Below are 19,721 nucleotides of genomic sequence, written 5' to 3' on the forward strand. Positions count from 1 at the left end.
TATAGTTGATTTACAATGTTTTGTTAATTTCTGCTATACAGCAAAAAGATTCAGTTATACATATATATACATTCTTTTTCATATTTTTTTCCACTATGGTTTATCACAGGATATTGAATATAATTCCCTGTGCTATACAGTAGGACCTTGTTGTTTATCCATTCTATATATTAAAATAATATGCTTTGAAGTTAGTTTTAAGGTATAGGTGGTAGCTCAAATTAACCATTTTTTTTTCTTTTGTTTATATAGTGCCGGTTAGTTATCATTCAGCCTCTTTTTTTTTTTTTTTTAAGTAAAGCAAGACTATCACTTCAAGTAAAACAACTGATAGCATTTGTTGTCAATAATTCCAGCTTTCAGATGAAAATTGGAATTTGGGAAAACTTATATCTGCCTCTGTGAGCTTGACAGGTTCTCAATACTTACGATGAGATCAGTGGTCATATTAATGAATGTGATGATTCTGATATCACACGATGAAGTGTGTCAACATTTGGAAATCTGCATAACTCAATCTACCAGTATTTTCCAAGGGACAAACATATGAAGTTGTAAAATCAGGTATGGGTAAGAAAAAAAATCCATTTAAAATGCAAGGTATACAGTGGATTTTAATTGAACAGAGTATTCAGAGTTCATTGATACAGCTTGTTTCCTCCTTACAAGAAATCCTTAATAAGGTAGCACTTGTCAAGTTTTGTTATAGTATCAAATAATATACACAATTTTCCAACTATATATCTGGTGAAACTCAATTTTCTTTATAAACATTAACCAAAAGAGCATATCAGTACAGATTGAATGCAGAAAGAGATGTGAGAATTCAGCTGTCTTCCATTGTCTGACATTAAAGAGATGTGTGAAAATCTCACTAAAGTTTTTTTGTTTTGAAAAATATTTCTCATAAAAACATTATTTTTGTTAGCGTAAAAATGAGCATTTTGGGCTCATTTATGAATAAAAATTTTAAATGTTTTAGATGTCTCAGTTCTAATGTATAATCTGAAATAGTGATAAATCTAAATCACATAAACTTAAGCTCACTGAGGTCCTCAAGGATTTAAGAGACCAAAGAAGACCTGACACCAAATGTTTGAACACCCCTTGTTCACCCAAATGTTTGAATATAGTAGAGTACTATATTCCAAATGGAAATGAGGAAAGGGTGCCTGGGTACCATGGCTCAATCTGCCTGTAATCATGAAGTACTTGATTTGAATATAAAATGTCTTTAAACATTTTTAAAGTGAAAGCAGATTGCAGTTGGGGTTCACTCCTGTGGGCTGGGAAGACTCCAAGGCCTTCAACAGCAACATCTTCTTGCCCCTCTTTACAGGTATTCTTGTTCAGCAGGTGGGAAACAGAAATGAGGGGAAATGGGGCTTCCTTGGTGGCACAGTGGTTGAGAATCCACCTGCTAATGCAGGGGACACAGGTTTGAGCCCTGGTCCGGGAAGATCCCACGTGCCGTGGAGCAGCTGAGCCCGTGCGCCACAGCTACTGAGGCTGCGCTCTAGAGCCCGCGAGCCACAACCACTGAAGCTCGCACACCTAGAGCCTGTGCTCCGCAACAAGAGAAGCCACCAAAGTGAGACGCCCTTGCACCGCAACAAAGAGTAGCCCCTGCTCGCCGCAACTAGAGAAAGCCCCCGCGCAGCAACGAAGACCCAGCACAGCCATAAATAAATAAAGGAAGAAAGAAAGGAGGGAAGAAGGGAAGGCTGGTGGCAAAGCTTAAGCACACCCATCTATTGTGAACCATGTCATTCTTTTTTTTTTTTTTTTTTTTTTTGCGGTACGCGGGCCTCTCACTGTTGTGGCCTCTCCCCTTGCGGAGCGCAGGCTCCGGACGCGCAGGTCCAGCGGCCATGGCTCACGGGCCCAGCCGCTCCGCGGCATATGGGATCTTCCCAGACTGGGGCACGAACCCATGTCTCCTGCATCGGCAGGCGGACTTTCAACCACTGCACTACCAGGGAAGCCCAACCATGTCATTCTTTTGGGGGTGAGATGAAGAAAGAGAAAGTATTACTGTCTGTTGTTAAGACACAACAAAATTATGACTGAAGAGGAGAGTGCCTAAAGAATGTCCTTGGAACTCCTAGTTCTTACTCAGGAGAATAACGGCTAGCCTGACTTAAAAGGAGCCCTGACTTGCAGGAACAGCAGGGCAATTAGCTGGTAGTGCTCCCTGGGCAAAGCATCAACACTCAGCCTTATTATAAGGAAGTGTTTAGGCTTGGAAAAGAAAGGAAATTAAGGTTTATACTCATACTGGATTGCTCCCTCTAAATTAGCATATTACTGGCAAACTATAGGTATTTGATAAAATCTGCTCCAAATATTTAATGGCTGAAGATGGAAGGGGAAGATACTTATCTTTAGGAGACTTGGAGGTATCTGGTTGTTGCTTTTCTAAAAAACTTTGAGGACCAGTTGGGAGGAGATGGTTAATTGCAATAATAAACATGGTTGAAATGAAACCTATTGCTTGAAGGAGAAGATCTTCAGACCAAGGGAGATAACACAAGAGATGGAAGTGTGTAATCTGGAAGGTCCAGTATTCTATAAACATTTGTTGAATGGTATCTCCTCTAAGTGAAATAGATGAAAAGGGAGTGCATTATCTAGAGACCTCATAGAACTGTCAGCGAGCACTGCATACCTCTTCCTCATGCTAGGGCCTTTACAGTTGTAGGTGAGTTATCTGTAGGGGCATTTTCAAGTAGAACCACATTGCTCTGAGGCCCCCACAGAAAAAAAACAGGTTGGGCCTTTACAGTTGTAGGTGAGTTATCTGTAGGGGCATTTTCAAGTAGAACCACATTGCTCTGAGGCCCCCACAGAAAAAAAACAGGTTGAGCTCAGAGTCTTAGAAAGAGAATATCACCAACGCCAGAATTATATTAAACAGTAATGGTTGCCAGTTTACGTTTAGTGTCAAAACTTTTTTCATAAATAGTATCCATTGTTTATAAAGACATATTGATGTTATTTCAATGCTGCTATTAAGTAATTTTTGAAAGTACTTTAAGATGATGACAAAATGGTCTCAGATGCCACCATCTCCATGTTGTAAGGAAGTCTAGATCATGATGCAAATGACAACCTGACCCACAGAAGTGTTGTGATTGACTTGCACAGTATTATAAAGGTGGGAAATTTTGCAGAGAAATCTGGTTTGCCAGCTCCTCTTAGAAGAAGAAAAATACAACCTGTCAAAGTGGGCCTGCATTCTAGTGTGACAGTAATCAGCTGGTTCTGACTCATTACATTCACACACACACAAATTGTATACCTCTACTTGGCTGGTCTCCACCACTCCTTATTGACTTCACACAGCCTACCTTATTTGATTTCTCTCTCTAGCTCCACTGATGGTTGAGTTAGAAACCCTTGACCTGGCCAGCTGTTTCATACAGAATATCTTAGGGGATCCCTCTTACCAGTGCCAGCTACCCAAGATGCAGTATTGTGTATTCAAGGGTTGCTAAGAGAGTGAATTTTAAGCATTTTCTTCACAGGAAAAAAGAAAATGTAACTGTGAGGTGATGGATGTGAACTAAACTTACTGTGGTAATCATTTCACAATGCATGCATGTATCAGATCATTTAAGGTTGTACACCTTAAGTTAATGCAGTGTTAAATGTCAAGTAGATCTCAATAAAACCAGAAAAAAAATTTGGCTCCAGAGTCCACTAAAAGTCATCATATGTAAGCATCTCAATTTTATTTCCAGGGTGCAATCTGCTATTACCAATGTTGTCTATGAATGTCTTATTCTTTCCCACTAACTTATGCAAAGAAATAGTCAAGTGCCCAGTCAATCCTCATGATCTTTGAAGACACTTAAAAGCTTAAAGATGTTAAAATGCACTACCTTGGTTTCATTTCTTTGGGGGTATGTGTAGCAAATGTCTTGGTATTTGAAAGTTGAAGTAGCTGTTTTGTTCCAGGCGTTTTTAACATTCTGTAGCTGTAATAGCAGTGTAGATATGCTGATCTCAGAAAATGTAATTTGCATTCTTAGACATGTTATCACTTTTTTGAGTTAACAAAATGCTCTTGACCTAAAGAGTAATTAATAGCAGAGATTTTAGCTTTCTGTTACTTAATTGGAAGAATCTTAGTAATTTTGACAAAATTGGACAGTTGTGTTGTTTTCCACATTACTATTTGGCTCACAAAGATAGCTCCAAAGAAGTCATGTCTTTGTATATTCTCAGCCTCTTGTATACAAGTTTTGATTCAGCTGCTAAAATTGCTTGTTACATTTCATAAATTGCTGATGACAGTGTGTCTCAAACTTCCATTGTTATTCTGTGTATAAAGTTACACTCTATTTACTTGACCTTTGATTAAGTTAAATGGTGTATTTGTTGCAACAATGACATGTAATAACATATTTTTCTTTTTTTAAAAAATAGATTTGGACTGAGCAACAAATTTGAATCAGAATTCCCTTCTTCATTAACTGGAAAAGTGAGTGTCATTTATTTAGGTATTATTTATATGCCTTAAAACTAAGGTCTTTTCCTAAAAAATTAGAAAAATTTATGCTAATGAGACATGTTTATTGACATTAATATTGCAGTGTTGTTATTTCTTAAAATTTTTCTTTAGGTAGCTCCTGAAGAATTTAAAGCCAGCATCAACAGAGTTAACAGTTGTCTTAAGAAGAACCTTCCTGTTAATGTACGTTGGCTACTTTGTGGCTGCCTTTGTTGCTGCTGCACACTAGGTTGCAGTATGTGGCCAGTTATTTGCCTCAGTAAAAGAGTAAGTTGAATTATATATTTTAATTTAAATATAGAAGTTGACAAGCCAAATCTTGCATTTACCTAGTTTTTATTTTTTGTATTGAATGCGTCACACTATTCTGAATACTATACAGAAATAATTTGATCCAATAGAGGAGTGATTAAGTTACGTCCACATGCTGTTATATTAAATAGCAATCTAAAAATTATACTTTTTATGACGTAGGACATGACGTTAGAGTAGAATATAGCATTCTCTATGTATACATTGAGGTGGTAATTGAAAATTTGGGTTCAGGTCTGCCACTTATCTCTCACCTTCTAAGCATGTTTCCTAACCTATTTATTTATTTGTTTGTTTGTTTATTTATTGCTGCATTGGGTCTTTGTTGCTGTGTGCAGGCTTTCTCCAGTTGTGGTGAGCGGGGGCTACTCTTTGTTGCAAAGCTCAGGCTTCTCATTGTGGTGGCTTTCTCTTGTTGCAGAGCACGGGCTCTAGGCACGCGGGCTTCAGTAGTTGTGGCACGCGGGCTCAGTAGTTGTGGCTCGCGGGCTCTAGAGCACAGGCTCAGTAGTTGTGGCGCATGGGCTTATTTGCTCTGTGGCATGCGGGATCTTCCCGGACCAGGGCTTGAACCCATGTCCCCTGCATTGGCAGGTGGATTCTTAACCATTGCACCACCAGGAAAGTCCCTTCCTAACCTCTTTAAACTGTAGTTGACATATTTGTAAAATGGAAATATTAACCTCCCTACTTGAATAGGACTGTTATAAGGATAAAATAAAATAGTGTTTGTAAAGCTTTTAGTTGAATAGCTCAGAGTAAGAGTCTAATATATATTAATTAATAGCATTATTACTGATATGTAAGATAGTACCCATAGAAGAAATAAAATGGTAATAGTGCTTATTTTTATTTGGTGAAATTATGGGGAATTCTGTTTTCTTTTTTTATTTAAAGAAATTTTTTTTGTTATTTTACAAGTTTCCTGTGATGAGTACATAGTAATCCTGTAATCTGAAAAAATGATCTAAAGTGTAATAATTTTGACTGCTTATAATAAAAAATTTCCAAGATGTGGGTAGAGATAAGGCAAATTAGTATAGATTGAATGTGTTATATTTTTGTTAAAAAGCTTTAAAAAATTGTGGTAATTAAATGTATAAAAATGAAATACCATTACATTGAAATTGAATGTATAGTTTTGTGTGGCTACATTTCATCTTGTCATCAAATGATAGGAAATATAGAAAAGCAAATTTTATTTGTCCTTTTTTGTTTTACATAATAAGATGTATATTTCTACTGGAAAAATATTTAACTAGTGCATTTTATTAATAGGAAGTAGATATTGCCTTCGTAATAAAATTACTATTGTAATATTTACTGTAATATTTACTTTTTTATATTCCAAGAATATTTCTTTTTCCCCCCCATAGTTCTCACCAGATCATCTTCCTACGATAGATTAAAAGGGAAAAAAAAATATGGTTGTCCCTGCATCCACAGTTGAATTTGTAGCTCTTATAGTTTAGAGCCTCTCACTCCCTCCTACTGTTTAGGCATTTCCATTGTTTAAGTGACTGCTATATCTTACTTGGTTGGCCATTTGCTGTTATTTAACCCAAGGAATCAGAGAGTTTTATTACTGTAGAAACCTTTGTGACCTAGTTATTTTTATTTTTTTGAGGTTTTGAGATTCTGTTTTTTACTTCTTAAATGAGTAAACAAGATATTGCAATGTGCACACAGTGTAGGATTTAGAAAACAAAAGTAAACTTCCTACCCTTCTCCATGAATTCTTAGTAAGAAGATCATATTTCAGATGCTTTCATTAAATTCCTTCCTATTTGAGACATAAGGTAGATTGACTTTTTTAGGTTATTTCAGTCTGTAGTTTCAGAAAGTACATTTCATTCAACTGTGTATTATTACATATAAGGTCTTTCTTGTATTTATATGATTTAATTTTATATGGACTCTACTGTCCAGTGGGCATAAAAAATTTGTCTACTGCTTAAAAAACTGTGCATTTCCCTGTCAAGGGTTTAAACTATTATGTAATTGGAGAGAGGGACCCTTCATGCATGTATGAATAGTATTAGAGGCCCTGAAAAAGGGATGCTTTGTAAGATGGGGGCAGGATGATTTGGAGCAGGGATTTTTAACCTTTTATTTATCATAGACCCCTCTGAGAGTCTGGGGAAGCCTATGAACCCTTTCTTAGAATAATGTTTTATTTGTATTTGGAAAGATTTGATGTATCTTAAATGTGTAAAATCAAATATATTGGATTATTCAGGAAACCAATTACATAGTTATCAAAATACTAAAACCCCTCAAATGTGTGATTTATAAACATTTATTAATGCATGCAAAATAAGATAGCAGGGGACTCATGGTAGTATGATGTGATAGGAAAAATTTGTGATTTCTATGAGTGATAAATATACAGGTCCTATTTAAACTACCACAGTTAGTTGTATGCATTCATAGCCTAAGGAAATACACTACATTTCAGTTAGAGGTTAGTGAAATTAAAGATGAATTTTTGTTCTGTCCACTTTCACAGACTGCTGGAATTCTATCTAGGTATTCCATGTTAAGAACCCTTGATTTAGAGGTACTAGTATAAATAAAAGCTAAAACCCAGCCTGATTGCCAGCCTCTGAACCTCTGCTTTGTCCTCATTTGTGATGTAGAATCGTCTCATACGGTTAGAATTGTCTCACTCTAAGGCAAATCAGGACCAAAGGCACACTCCGCATGCAGCTTAGTGTTTTCACCTTCCTAACATTACTTAATAGTTTGAATAACTAGATTTCTGCCTTGCCTTTGAAACCCACCCCCAAATGAGTGATCCTTTTTATGACCTGGCCATGTTCCAGAGACCTGGTTTTTAATCTGTCCTATTATGATTATTTTTAGATCTTCCAAATTGCCTTTTCCTTTTAATTAATTTTTTTTATTAATTTATTTTTTGGCTGCATTGGGTCTTCGTTGCCGCGTGCAGGCTTTCTCTAGTTGCAGCGAGTGGCGACTACTCTTCATTGTGGTGCACGGACTTCTCGTTGCAGTGGCTTCTCTTGTTGCAGAGCATGGGCTTTAGGTGTGTGGGCTCAGTAGTTGTGGCTTGCGGGCTCTATAGTGTAGGCTCAGTAGTTGTGGTGCACGGGCTTAGTTGCTCCGGGGCATGTGGGATCTTCCTGGACCAGGGCTTGAACCCGTGTCCCCTGCACTGGCAGGCAGATTCTCAACCACTGTACCACCAGGGAAGTCTGCCTTTTCCTTTTAAAAAAACTACCTTAGCTTATTTTTGAAAATTATTTAATATACAGTAAAATTTTCTCTTTTTGATGTACAGTTCTATGATTTTTGACAAATGCATAGAGTTGTGTAACTACTGCCACAATCAAGATACATTACAGTTCTTTCACTTCAAAAAACTTCCTTTTTCTGTCCCACTGCAGTCACACCCTCTTCAGTTCTTAAACCCTGGCAACACTGATCTGTTCTCTATCCCTATGGTTCTGCCTTTTCTAGAATGTTGTATGAATGGAAGTATACAGTGTATATAGCCACTTGAATCTGGCTTCTTTCATTCAGGTAGTGCATTTTAGAGTCATCTATTTTGTTTCATGTATCAATAGTTTATTTTTTTTTATTGCTGAGTAGCATTCTATTGTATGGATGTATCACAAGTTGTTTATCCATTCACCAATTGAAGGACATCCCTTGTCAGATATATAATTTGCAAATATATTTTTGCAGTCTGTAATTGTCTTTTCATCCTCTTATTGTCTTTGGCAGAGCAAAAGTTTTTTATTTTGCTTAAGTCCAATTTGTTAATTTTTTAAAAATTGATTGTGCATTTGGTGTCATATCTAAGAATTCTTTGCCTAAATTAGGGTCACAACATTTTTCTCCTATGATCTCTAATGCATTTTACTTTTAGATCTATCACCCATTTTTAGTCAGTATTTGTATAGGTATGAGTAGATCAAAGTTCATTTTTTGCATATGATTTGAAGTTTTCCAGGATGATTTGTTGAAAAGACTATCCTTTTTCCAGTAAATTGCCATTGTATTGGTACATTGTCAAAAGTCAATCAACCATATTTATGTGGATCTATTTCTGGACTCTGTTCTGTTCTATTGACTTCTGTGTGTCCATCTTGATTTCAATACCATGTGGTCTTATTTATAATATTTTATAGCTGTATAGTATATAGTATATATATATATATATATATGCTATACTGCTGTAGTACCTACTCTAAAACTATAAAGTACTATATACAAGATACATCTATATATATGTATATATAGTATCTAGTGTGTGTATATATATACATATATATGTGTGTGTGTGTATATATATATGTATAGTTTAGTACCTTATAGCTTCATAGTAAGTGTGGAAATCAGGTAGGGCAAGTCTTCCAAACTTCATTCTTCTTTTTCAGGATTGTTTTGGCTATTCTAATTTCTTTCATTTTTCATATATGTTTTAGAATCAGATTGTTGTGTCTAAAAATATATGCTGGGATTTTGATGGATTGAAATTATAGATCAATATGGAGAAAATTGACATCTTAACAACAAGTCTTCTAAACCATTAATGTGGCATACCTCTCTATTTATTTAGGTCTTCTTTGATTTCTTTTTCATCAGTATTTTGTAATTTTTTTCATCGCATACAGATCATGCACATATTTTGTTAGCTTTATATGTATTTATTTCTTTGGTTTTGGTGCTATTAATGGTATTTTAAAATTTTTGATTTCCAGTTGTTCATTGCTAGTACATAAAAAATACAATTGATTTTTGTATATTGACATTGTGTCCTGTGATCTTATTATATTTCAGGAATGTTATTGTACATTCTATGGGATTTTCTACATAGATAACCATGTTGTTTTATTTCTTGATTTCTAATCTGTATACCTTTTATTTCTTTTTCTCTTTTTTCACTGAGTAGGATTTCTAAGGAGTGATGAGAGTGGACTCCTTTAGGCCTGATTTTCTCTATTTTTCTGTTTTCAATTTCACTGATTTTTTGCTCTTATTTTTATTATTTCTTCTCCTTGCTTTGGATTTAATTTGTTCATTTATTTCTAACTGCACTGACTAGACTCTCCAGAAAAACACTGATTAGAAGCAGTGAGAACATATGTCCTTGTCTTGCTCCTGATATTAGGGGGAATTCATTCTCATTTTCATCATTCCGTATCATATTAATTACAGGGTTTTGTAGATGTCCTTTATCATCTGAGTAAGTTTTATTCTACTAGTTTGTGGAGAGTTTTTATCAGGAATAGATGTTGGATTTTGTCAGGTACCTTTTCTGCTTCTTTAGAGTGGCTATATGGTTTTTTGTTTTTAGTTTAGAATTGATTGGAATTGATTGGATTTGATTGGAATCAAATTTAATTGGATTTGATTAGAATTGATTGGAATTGATCAATTGGAATTGATTGGATTTTTGGATGTTAAACCAACCTTGCATTCCTGGAATGAACCTCACTTGGTCATGTCTGTTTTTCTTTTAATATTTTTGTTGGATTTGATAGACTATAAGTGTGTTTAGAAGTCTTATATCTGTGTTCATGAGGGATATTTTTCTGTAGTCTTTTCTCATAATGTCTGGTTTTGGCATTGGGGTAGTGATAGCCTCACAAAATGAGTTGGGAAGTGTTCCCTCCTCTTCAGTTTTCTGGATAAGTTTGTGCAGAATATGCATTATTTCTTCCTTAAATTTTAGGAGCATTCATCAAGGTTCCTCTGTGTTGTAATGTGTATCAATTCTCCATTCTTTTTTATGGTTGAATAATATCCCATTATGCATATATATCACAATTTGTGCTTAACTTCTCGAGGAATCAGAGCAGTGTTTAGTCTAGGGCTGAGCACTAGTGAGGCAAGACCTTCCTGGTTACTTTACTCAATAGCTTGTTAATTGTGATGTTCTCTAGTCTGGCTCATGGAAAGAGGCTTTGTGCTGGATATTCGTCAGTTTTGGATACTCTTCCTGTAATCCTTTCTAGTAGTTCTTTGCTCTAACTTTGGTACTTTCCTTACCCACATGTGCTGCTCAGCACTCACCTTAATACTCTGTAGGGACTATCTGCAGATCTTTGGAGTTCTTTGCAGCACTTTCCTCTCTGGTACTCTGTTCTGTGGCTTCTAGCTGCCTTGGTTTCCTCAGATTTTCAGCTCAGTCTCCTTAACTCGGAGTTTCCAGGCGTTGTTTGGGCTCTCCCTCCATTCACTGTGGCCTGGAAGCTCTCTGACATCAGTAGTCATGGGAAATCATAGAGCCTTTCCCATTTGTCTCTGTCCCCCAGGAATTTTGGTCTTTCGTTGTCTGTTGTCCATTGTCTTGAAAACAGTTTCATATGCTTTGAGGGGTATTTTGGGTTTTTGTTTGTTTGTTTTGGTGGTTTCAGGCCAGAGGGTAAATCTGGTGCCTATTGCTGCATCGTTGCTGAAAATGAAAGTCTGAATGTCCTCTTTTTATAGAAGTGTTTTGACAAATAACTACTGTGCTGCGGATTGAAAGATTTATATTAACGCTATACTCAAAGAGCATGTAGTCTATTTGGAGAATTGGCTAGATGAGTGCAGAGGTAGTTTAAGTTTGTAAGTACTTGTCATGTTTTTCATGAAGTAGCTCTAATAACAAAAGACAATAAATATATGTCCTTAGGGTCTAGAAATATGAAGTAGCCACCTGCAATCACAAAATATGTTTGAAGTCTTGTGTTACATCTCAGACACTCATCTGAATTTTACGTTCTATTACATAACATATATTTGTTTTAATAGAAAATGTTTAAAATGACTTATTGAATAAAGTTGATACTCTTAGAATATAAGCATATCTGTCTTATGAAATTGCTGGTTTTAGCTACTACTTCTTTATGCTGCTAGTATGCCATTCTCTGGAACTTACTTATTCATTAATTCAATTAATATTTCTAAAGCTGCACTGTGGGCTTGGTACTGTTTAAGATGCTGTTTAGATACTGTTTAGAGGTTATATGTTTCCTCTTGTAGACTTAAAAAGTAGACAGAAAGCAATGAGATAATTACAAATAGTGATAAGTGCTTGGAAGACAATAAAACAGAAAACCTCAGCCTTTTGGTGTTCTTTGTAAGAGCTTGAGGGGCTTACAAGCAAATAAAATGCTTCAGCTTCATTAAATAGATTTTATGACCTTTACTTTGCAAAAGCTTATTTTTGTTGATACTTGTGATTATACTTTGCTTTTTGATTGTGCCTTAATTGTAATATTATAGTTTTGAAAATTGATGTCTAAGTAAGTGAACTCTTTATGACTTGTTTTGCTTTCAGCCTGGCTCATTTATTGAGGAAACAAGTTTCATAATTTTACTGTACATTGTGTTACAGTATTTTTTGTTTTAGTTTGTTTTCCATCCTAAGGTGACTATTAGTTTCAGTCTTCTAAGATTTTGCATATATATATATATAATATCCCACATTTAGTGGTTTTATAGACTTTGTTTATATATGCTCTCAGCCATTATCCTTTCTGACTGAAGAACTCTTAAGTTTTAGAATGTTTATACACCAATTTCTTAATCTTATGAGTTGTCTTACCTCCTTTTTTTAGTGCTTTAATCTCTCTCTTACATATGATGACCAAAATTGTGTGGCTTTCTAAAAGTGCTCTCTATATGGATTTGTTGTAAATAGTGTATATTTTCATTCCCTTTATACTTTTATTTGTATGTCGTCCTATATCAGGGAATCATTTCTTTAGGAATAGGGAAATAGGCTGCAACATGTGGTAGCTGGGACCTACACTTTGGTGCTAGAGGAACTGGTTTGGAAAGTGGTACTTACTCAGAATGACTGATCAGTTCACTATCTCTAAACCTCAGTTTTTACCTCTCTAAGATGGCATTAATCTCTTCTTTGCAGTGTTGTTTTAAAAATTAGAGCAAGTGCATGTAGAGTACTTAGTATAGTATTTTGGCTATAGTGTGTGCTTAGTTAACGGCAGTTGCTATTAATATCATTTTATTATTATTCTTCCCAGTGTCTGTCTTGCTAACTACTATATCCCCAGTGCCTCTCACAGTGCCTCTCATCTACTTTATGTTCAATAATTATTTGCTGAATGAATGTGCCTTTTGGCTTTTGAAATTCTTGAGTAGTAAGAACGCAACATTTCAGAAGATACAGTCCTCACTGTTCAAAATAAGATTCCTAAGTAAATAAAAGCATCTTGTCTTTTAGAGTAAATAACCTTTTTTTTTTCCTGCAGGAGCAGTGTGATAAAGTATAAACAATAGTAAATTAGTGTTTGAAGCTGAGTGACTTTGAGAGAGTCGCTTAAAACCTCTCTGAGCCTGGACTTTCACCATCATCCCCCCCACACCTTCTTTTTCTTTTAAACTCAGAAGAAGAGAGGCTGACTGATCTCTCTAGGTACTCTCCAGCCCTAAAAATCTATAATCCTTTGAAAATTGAGCTGTGTAGGTCTACAAAACATCGCTATTTCCAAGCTCTAAGTAAAGAAGTTCTCAATATTGATTTTCATTTCAAATCTAAAGATTTAACATTTTAGTAAAATATTTTCTTTCTTTGGTTTTTTTTTTTTTTTTAGTTTTTCTTTTACTTTTTTGGCTTCTCTGAGTTTTTTTGGATAATTGCTATTTAGTTTTGAAACTTTGATTAAAAAAAAAAAAGGCCTGTATCTCATTTAACTGTATTTCTTTTACTTTAAGTTGTAGTATGCTTAGATTTACTTCTAGATATCTTTTCTCTCAACCTCAAGTTTAGTTATCCAATAATTGTGAGTTACTTTGGTTGGGGTATAGAAGGGGTGGAAAATCCAAATGGAAGAGGTCAAGAGTAGAGGGTTTTGAGTGAGAAGGCAGCCTTGTAAGACTTAAAAAAAAATCAAGGGAAAGTGAACCTAGGACAGTCATAACCAAAGAACTGCAAATATTTGTATATGAGAGGAATTTGAAGTATACTTACTCAGTTATACTAACAGTATTAAAAGTTACCCAAAACTTTTAGAACTCTAATTTACTCTGTGTTTGGGATTTGAGCACTTGTATTCAGTAACTCTGAATCATAAGATGAGAATGTCAGTGAACATTTGGATGAAGAATTAGATAAAGAAAAATGCCTCTAACATGTTTCAGGTAATGAAAGCAAAACAAACTTAAAAACATCATAATGAAATTTTAGTGAAGGGCGATCTTGAAAAGTTTCTGGTAAACAAGAGATGATGAATTAAATGTATTCTTATGACAGTCATTATTATTAATAGAAAGTATAGGAAAACCAGTGCTAACTTTTTTTAACGAATGCTATCCAATTGCTTTATTCCTATAAATATAACATATTTATAAGGGCTTTCATATGTTCAAGATAAGTATACGTCTGTGAAACCAACATTATAAGCGATGCCGTAAACCCAACCATCACCTCTAATTAATTCACTCCTTTCCTCCCTCTTTTTTTGTGTGTGTAGGCGTGACAAGAACATTTAACGTAAGATCTACCCCATGCATTCTTCCCCTACCCCCAGCTTTACTGAGATGTAATTGACACATAACATTGCTTAAGTTTAAAGTGTACAACATGATGATCTGATACACATATATATTGCAAAACCCATACGTTCTCTTCTAATCTTGAGTGTTCACTTTATGCCAGGGTCATTGAGTTAATCAATTTACTTGTATTGTGTCATTCAATCTTCCCCAAATTCCAAGAGTAGGCATTCATATTATTCCTATTTTAAGGATGAGAAAACTGAGGCTCAGAAGTTAAGTAATCTATTTGAGATCCCACAGTCTACAAAGTAGGCCATAATTTGAACCCCAGGCTTAAAGCCTCAGATATGCTTTTTTTTCACTCTTTGATAAAGATACAAAATCAAGCTGTTTTTTATTACTTATCATAATTTAATTTTATACCTGGAAGCAGGGGGATTTTAGAGGTTTGGAAGAAACGTAAAAGATCATTATTTCACAGATAGGAGATCCAGGCCCATTGAGTGTTGTAAGTTTATCCAGTTGATTTATAAATGGTAACAATGTTCAAGCATTTTATATTAGCTTTTGCAGTACTTTAGTTTTTCAGCAGACTTAGCTTTCCAATTATTTTTTCCCTAATATTTAAACAAACATGTATTTCTTGAAAATGCAAACTAACAGTAAAGGAAGGAGGCCATAAAGGAGGTAAAGATGCAGGAAAACAGTATATTTTAATCAGATTTTATACAAAGTTCCAGTTGGACAACTAAGAGTTGATATATTGCTTTTGCTTCTATTTTACTTTTATAAAAACAAAAATCAACATCCCTGTCTTTGAAAAATTATCAGGTTCTCACTCCCTAATAAATAAGTACACATTATTTCTGGTAAAGTTTTTTTTTTTATAATATTACACCCTTCCTTAAAACTTGTGTATTTACTCTTAGAGAGACTGAGAATGTCATGTAAGGAGTTAATGCAAAGTAGGAGGGACAGGGACTTGGACTGAAGGTAGAGTCGGGTATTCTAACACCCATTTATCCTTAAGTGTTCGGTTTGCAGTTTCTTGCCTCTTCTTTAGTATCTCCCACATTATAAGGGTAAAGAAATAGGTTTAACCTCTTTGAAATCTTACTTCAATTGCTGTGGAAAGGGGATCTCATGTAAAAAATTTCTTAGGACCAGAAGAATATGTTTATTGCTGTTTCATTTTAAAGAATACTTTAGGCTTGAAACTTAGAAAACTGATTCTTACATAAGCTAAATAAATTACTGCCGTTAGTGTGAATGGCACTGACGATTTGTTTTTAACTGGAGTAAAAACATGTTACTAAATTAAATTCTCACTATGAAAGAGGATATGCAAGAAAGAAGTGTAAACTTTGAGTCTTAAATGTGCAGAGATGGCACTGGGACTTTAAAGATATGTTAGGCTCCTTTTAAAATGTGTTTTGCCTAGAGCTGACTGACATTCAGTTCCCTCTGAATATTTAGAACATAGTATTGGTGTGGTGGTTTATAGAAAGATTTCCTCATCTTCTTCAGTGTCCAGTCTGCTGTTATCCCGTGCCATGAGTTCTTAATTTCAGATAGTATATTTTTCAGTTCTAGAAGGTCCATTTGATGTTTTCATAAAGGCTAGTCCTCTTTTGAAATTCTTCATCTTTTCACCCATTTTGTCCATCTTTTCCCTCTACTTAATTGAACATACTAATCATAGTTAATTTAAATTCCTGTCAACTAATACCAATACTTGGATTATCTGTGGATCTGTTTCTGTGGGTTTTTTGTTTTGATTGTTGGTCATTTTTTCCTGGCTCTTAAAGTTTTTAATTTTATGCTAGATGTTATAAACAGAATGAAGTAGAAACTCCAGAAAAAATCTTCCAAAATCAAGGGTCCCATCTGTCTTGTATTAGGTAGATAGCTTGAGGAGAACGATCACTTTGATCTAATCAGAGATTGAGGTGGTTTGGGCTGGGTTGCAAGTTTAGTAGATTCAGTCCATCTCTGGTTTTCTATTTCTTGGGTATGACCCTTTCAGACTTTTGATTGAGGCCTGGCAGGTCTTTGTCTCCTCTTCTCAGAAGGTTGTATCCTTTGGATATTTTGAGTTTAGCTTTCCATCTTATGCAGGTTCAGGTGTTTTGAGGGGGAGACCAATCATGAGTTTGTTGCAGATCCTCCTCCATCTAGCAGAATTTTGTCTCCTAAATACTAGGAGACTGTGAGTAATTTTTCTCTGCCTTTTTGTCTTGGTCCCCCATCCTTCCATGCTGCCCCGGAATTCAGTAGTGTCTCTAGGGAAAACTGGCTTTGCATTTTAGGGTACATCTAATTTCCAGTCCATTGGGCCAGGCTGTACAACCTACAAAAGCTCTGTTGATTTCCCTTTTCCCTAGTAGAGTCCCACTGGTGCCAAGCCTAATCCTCAGCTGAACTCTCTAATCAACAAAGAAAGAAAATGGCCAGTACATAATCATCAAATGATTTAGAAAGGGCTCTTTCCTTCTCTGGATTTTATTTCATGTAGTCCTTGTTGCTTCCAGAATTTTCTGATGTTTTAAAAATAATGTTTTTTTTTCTTCTTCAATTTATCCATTTCTATTTGTGATGGGAGTGTTGGCTTGAGTTTGACATCCTACACAGAAATATAAGTCTCTAGTTACCTTGACTTTACATAAAGATTATGCTGTTCTTTGCATGTTGGGAAGGAAAGAATGGTGTGATTATCACTATCTTGTTTTTTAACATTTTGTTTGAAATTTCTTCATATTTGGAATTGAAGAAATCGTATTTTAAGGACATTGTATTCATTTTATGTTTGTGCCTTGAATGGGAGTATTTGTAAATTGATGTCTCTTAATTCAGTTGCAAGTAAAAATAGTTATGCTTGCTGATCCCAAGTAAAAAGAATGTTGGGTTTAAAGTTTAGAGATCTGAGTTTGAATCCTGTCATTACCCTTACTGGTTGTGTGACCTTGGGCAAACTATTTAACTTCTTTAAGCCTGTGTACTTAATCTATAAAATAATAATATACCTCAGTTCATGTTTTGTTGCACAAAGCAAGATATAAACAAAAACAAAATACATTTTGGATAAATCTCATTGAGACTTAAGAATAAAGTAGAATGAGTACGTCTAGACCTTAGAGCTGGAGAAAATTTAGTTTTAGATTAAGGTGGCTGTTCAAGGCCGATAGCCTAGTTAGTGGCTTAAGATACCTTGCGTGTCATAGACGTGTTATTCAACAAGTTACAAATTCTTTACAAATTCATAGTTCGTTGAATAATGGAGGGAGCATGATGTTGAAAGCCATACAATCCCAGTTTCAAATCGCAGCTCCACCATTTCCTAGTGTAGCTTTAAGTTTCTTAACCCCACTAAGACACAGTTTTCATATGTAAAATAAAAGTTATACAAGCTGCCTTCTAGGTTTACTGTGAAGATTAAATAAGGTAACAAAGGGGCTTCCCTGGTGGCGCAGTGGTTGAGAGTCCGCCTGCCGATGCAGGGGACACGGGTTTGTGCCCCGGTCCGGGAAGATCCCACGTGCCGCAGAGCGGCTGGGCCCGTGAGCCATGGCTGCTGGGCCTGCGCGTCCAGAGCCTGTGCTCCGCAAGGGGAGAGGCCACAACAGTGAGAGGCCCGCGTACCACAAAAAAAAAAAAAATAAGGTAACAAAGGGAAGACATGGCATGGGGTCACATCCAAAGTGAAGATCAACAAATACTATTCCTTACTTCTTTTTGTTTCTGTTTCTCCAGTTGTCCATTATAATTAATCAGCAGTAATATTTTTTTACCCCACCTGTTGGTTCTAGCCAGTGATTCTTCCTTGTGTAGTTATATAGATTTTTAAAATCCCTGATAGTAATACATTTGACTGTATTAGCTTAGTGAAATTCATTTGTCTTATGAATAATTTTTCTAATTTTCTGCTGTCAATTGAAACTCAGTTTTAGTTTTTTGAGATGTTATCAGTATTTTCTGAAAAGTTATCAGAGGTTTGTGGATAACCCCTTAAAATTGTGTGCAACATTTTACATATTGGTGCATAAATGCCTTTTTCATCATTCACAAAGTAGTCAGAGTAACCTTAAAAAGTTAAGAACCACAGGCCTAGTCATACACTCTTTTTTTAAAAAATATAAATTTATTTATTTATTTATTTTTGGCTGTGTTGGGTCTTCTTGCTGCACACGGGCTTTCTTTAGTTGCGGCGAGCAGGGGCTACTCTTCATTGGGGTGTAAGGGCTTCTCATTGCGGTGGCTTCTCTTGTTGCGGAGCACGGGCTCTAGGCTCTCGGGCTTCAGTAGTTGTGGCTCGTGGGCTCTAGAGCGCAGGCTCAGTAGTTGTGGTGCACGGGCTTAGTTGCTCCGAGGCATGTGGGATCTTGCCGGACCAGGGCTCAAACCCGTGTCCCCTGCATCAGCAGGCGGACTCTCAACCACTGCACCACCAGGGAAGCCCTAGTCATATACTCTTGATTAAATTGTATTTAAGCATACCTTGTTTAAGATTAGTACCTGTAAGTCACTGCTCAGTACTAAGTTAAAAGGGCATTTTTGATACACAAAATATTTGCAGTTGTTTAGTTTATCTTCATCTAAAAATAGTACTTTTAACAAACAGTATGAAAAAGATTGTTCTGAATATACTTTAGTGGATATTTAGTTTATCTAGGTTACTTAAAAGTTAATATTCACATAAAAATTTTAAAAGCGGCCTTTAAGTACAGGAAGGGAATTTGTTTAAAAATCCTTTTGAGGAATCTAATCATATTCTAGCTTGTCTTTTGATGAATATAGATTTTTCATGTATCATAATACTGAGATATGCCATTTAATTTTCTGCACATAACTGCAGTATAAGATTTATATTAATCCAGAACAGACAGAGGTGAATCAAGTAATTTTCTCTTAAGTTAAAATAATTATTTAAAATTTTGTATGGTTTCTTTCTAATGACTTATAACTAAGAACATTCTTGTTTCACTTATTTTAATGATTTGAATTTGCACAGATGTCAAAAGATAAGTATAGTTCTTATTTGAAAATACGTAAAAGTTAAAAAAATTATGAATACATTCAAAGCATTATTCTAGCTAAAGCTTTATAAATGCATTTATAGAAGCTTTATAAATGCATTATAAACTTAGGAGTTTAAAACTAAAACTTGTTTTAAATAAGACATTGAACATTTGAAATTGCACTTTGACCTTCTGTGATGTTATGAATAAGTCCTATTCAAATAAGCTTTAATTTTAAGTAGTTGGACTTTTACAAATAGTTATTAGTGAGCTACCCTATTTATACATTTTGTTAACATATCTTAGCATCTTATGTTCTAAAGACTGATAAGAATGCCATTTCTTTGAGAAAAATTCAGAGAAATTTTGTTACAGCTTCCACATTAAACATTTTTCCTTTG

The 19,721-nt window shown here is 35.2% G+C and overlaps 1 protein-coding gene across 1 annotated transcript in view; it reads left to right on the plus strand.

Moving 5' to 3' along the window:
• The window catches only part of CHIC2 (cysteine rich hydrophobic domain 2), a 48,679-nt gene that overhangs the window by 19,173 nt on the left and 9,785 nt on the right, over window positions 1–19,721 (plus strand). The window contains exons 2-3 of the mRNA XM_081248328.1: window positions 4,432–4,486; window positions 4,628–4,783. Of these exons, the coding sequence (XP_081104454.1) occupies window positions 4,432–4,486; window positions 4,628–4,783 (211 nt within the window). The remainder of the gene's footprint in view (window positions 1–4,431; window positions 4,487–4,627; window positions 4,784–19,721) is intronic.

Source organism: Mesoplodon bidens (genome assembly GCF_964165515.1).
Source record: "Mesoplodon bidens genome assembly, chromosome: 1".
NCBI classification, from domain to species: domain Eukaryota; kingdom Metazoa; phylum Chordata; class Mammalia; order Artiodactyla; family Ziphiidae; genus Mesoplodon; species Mesoplodon bidens.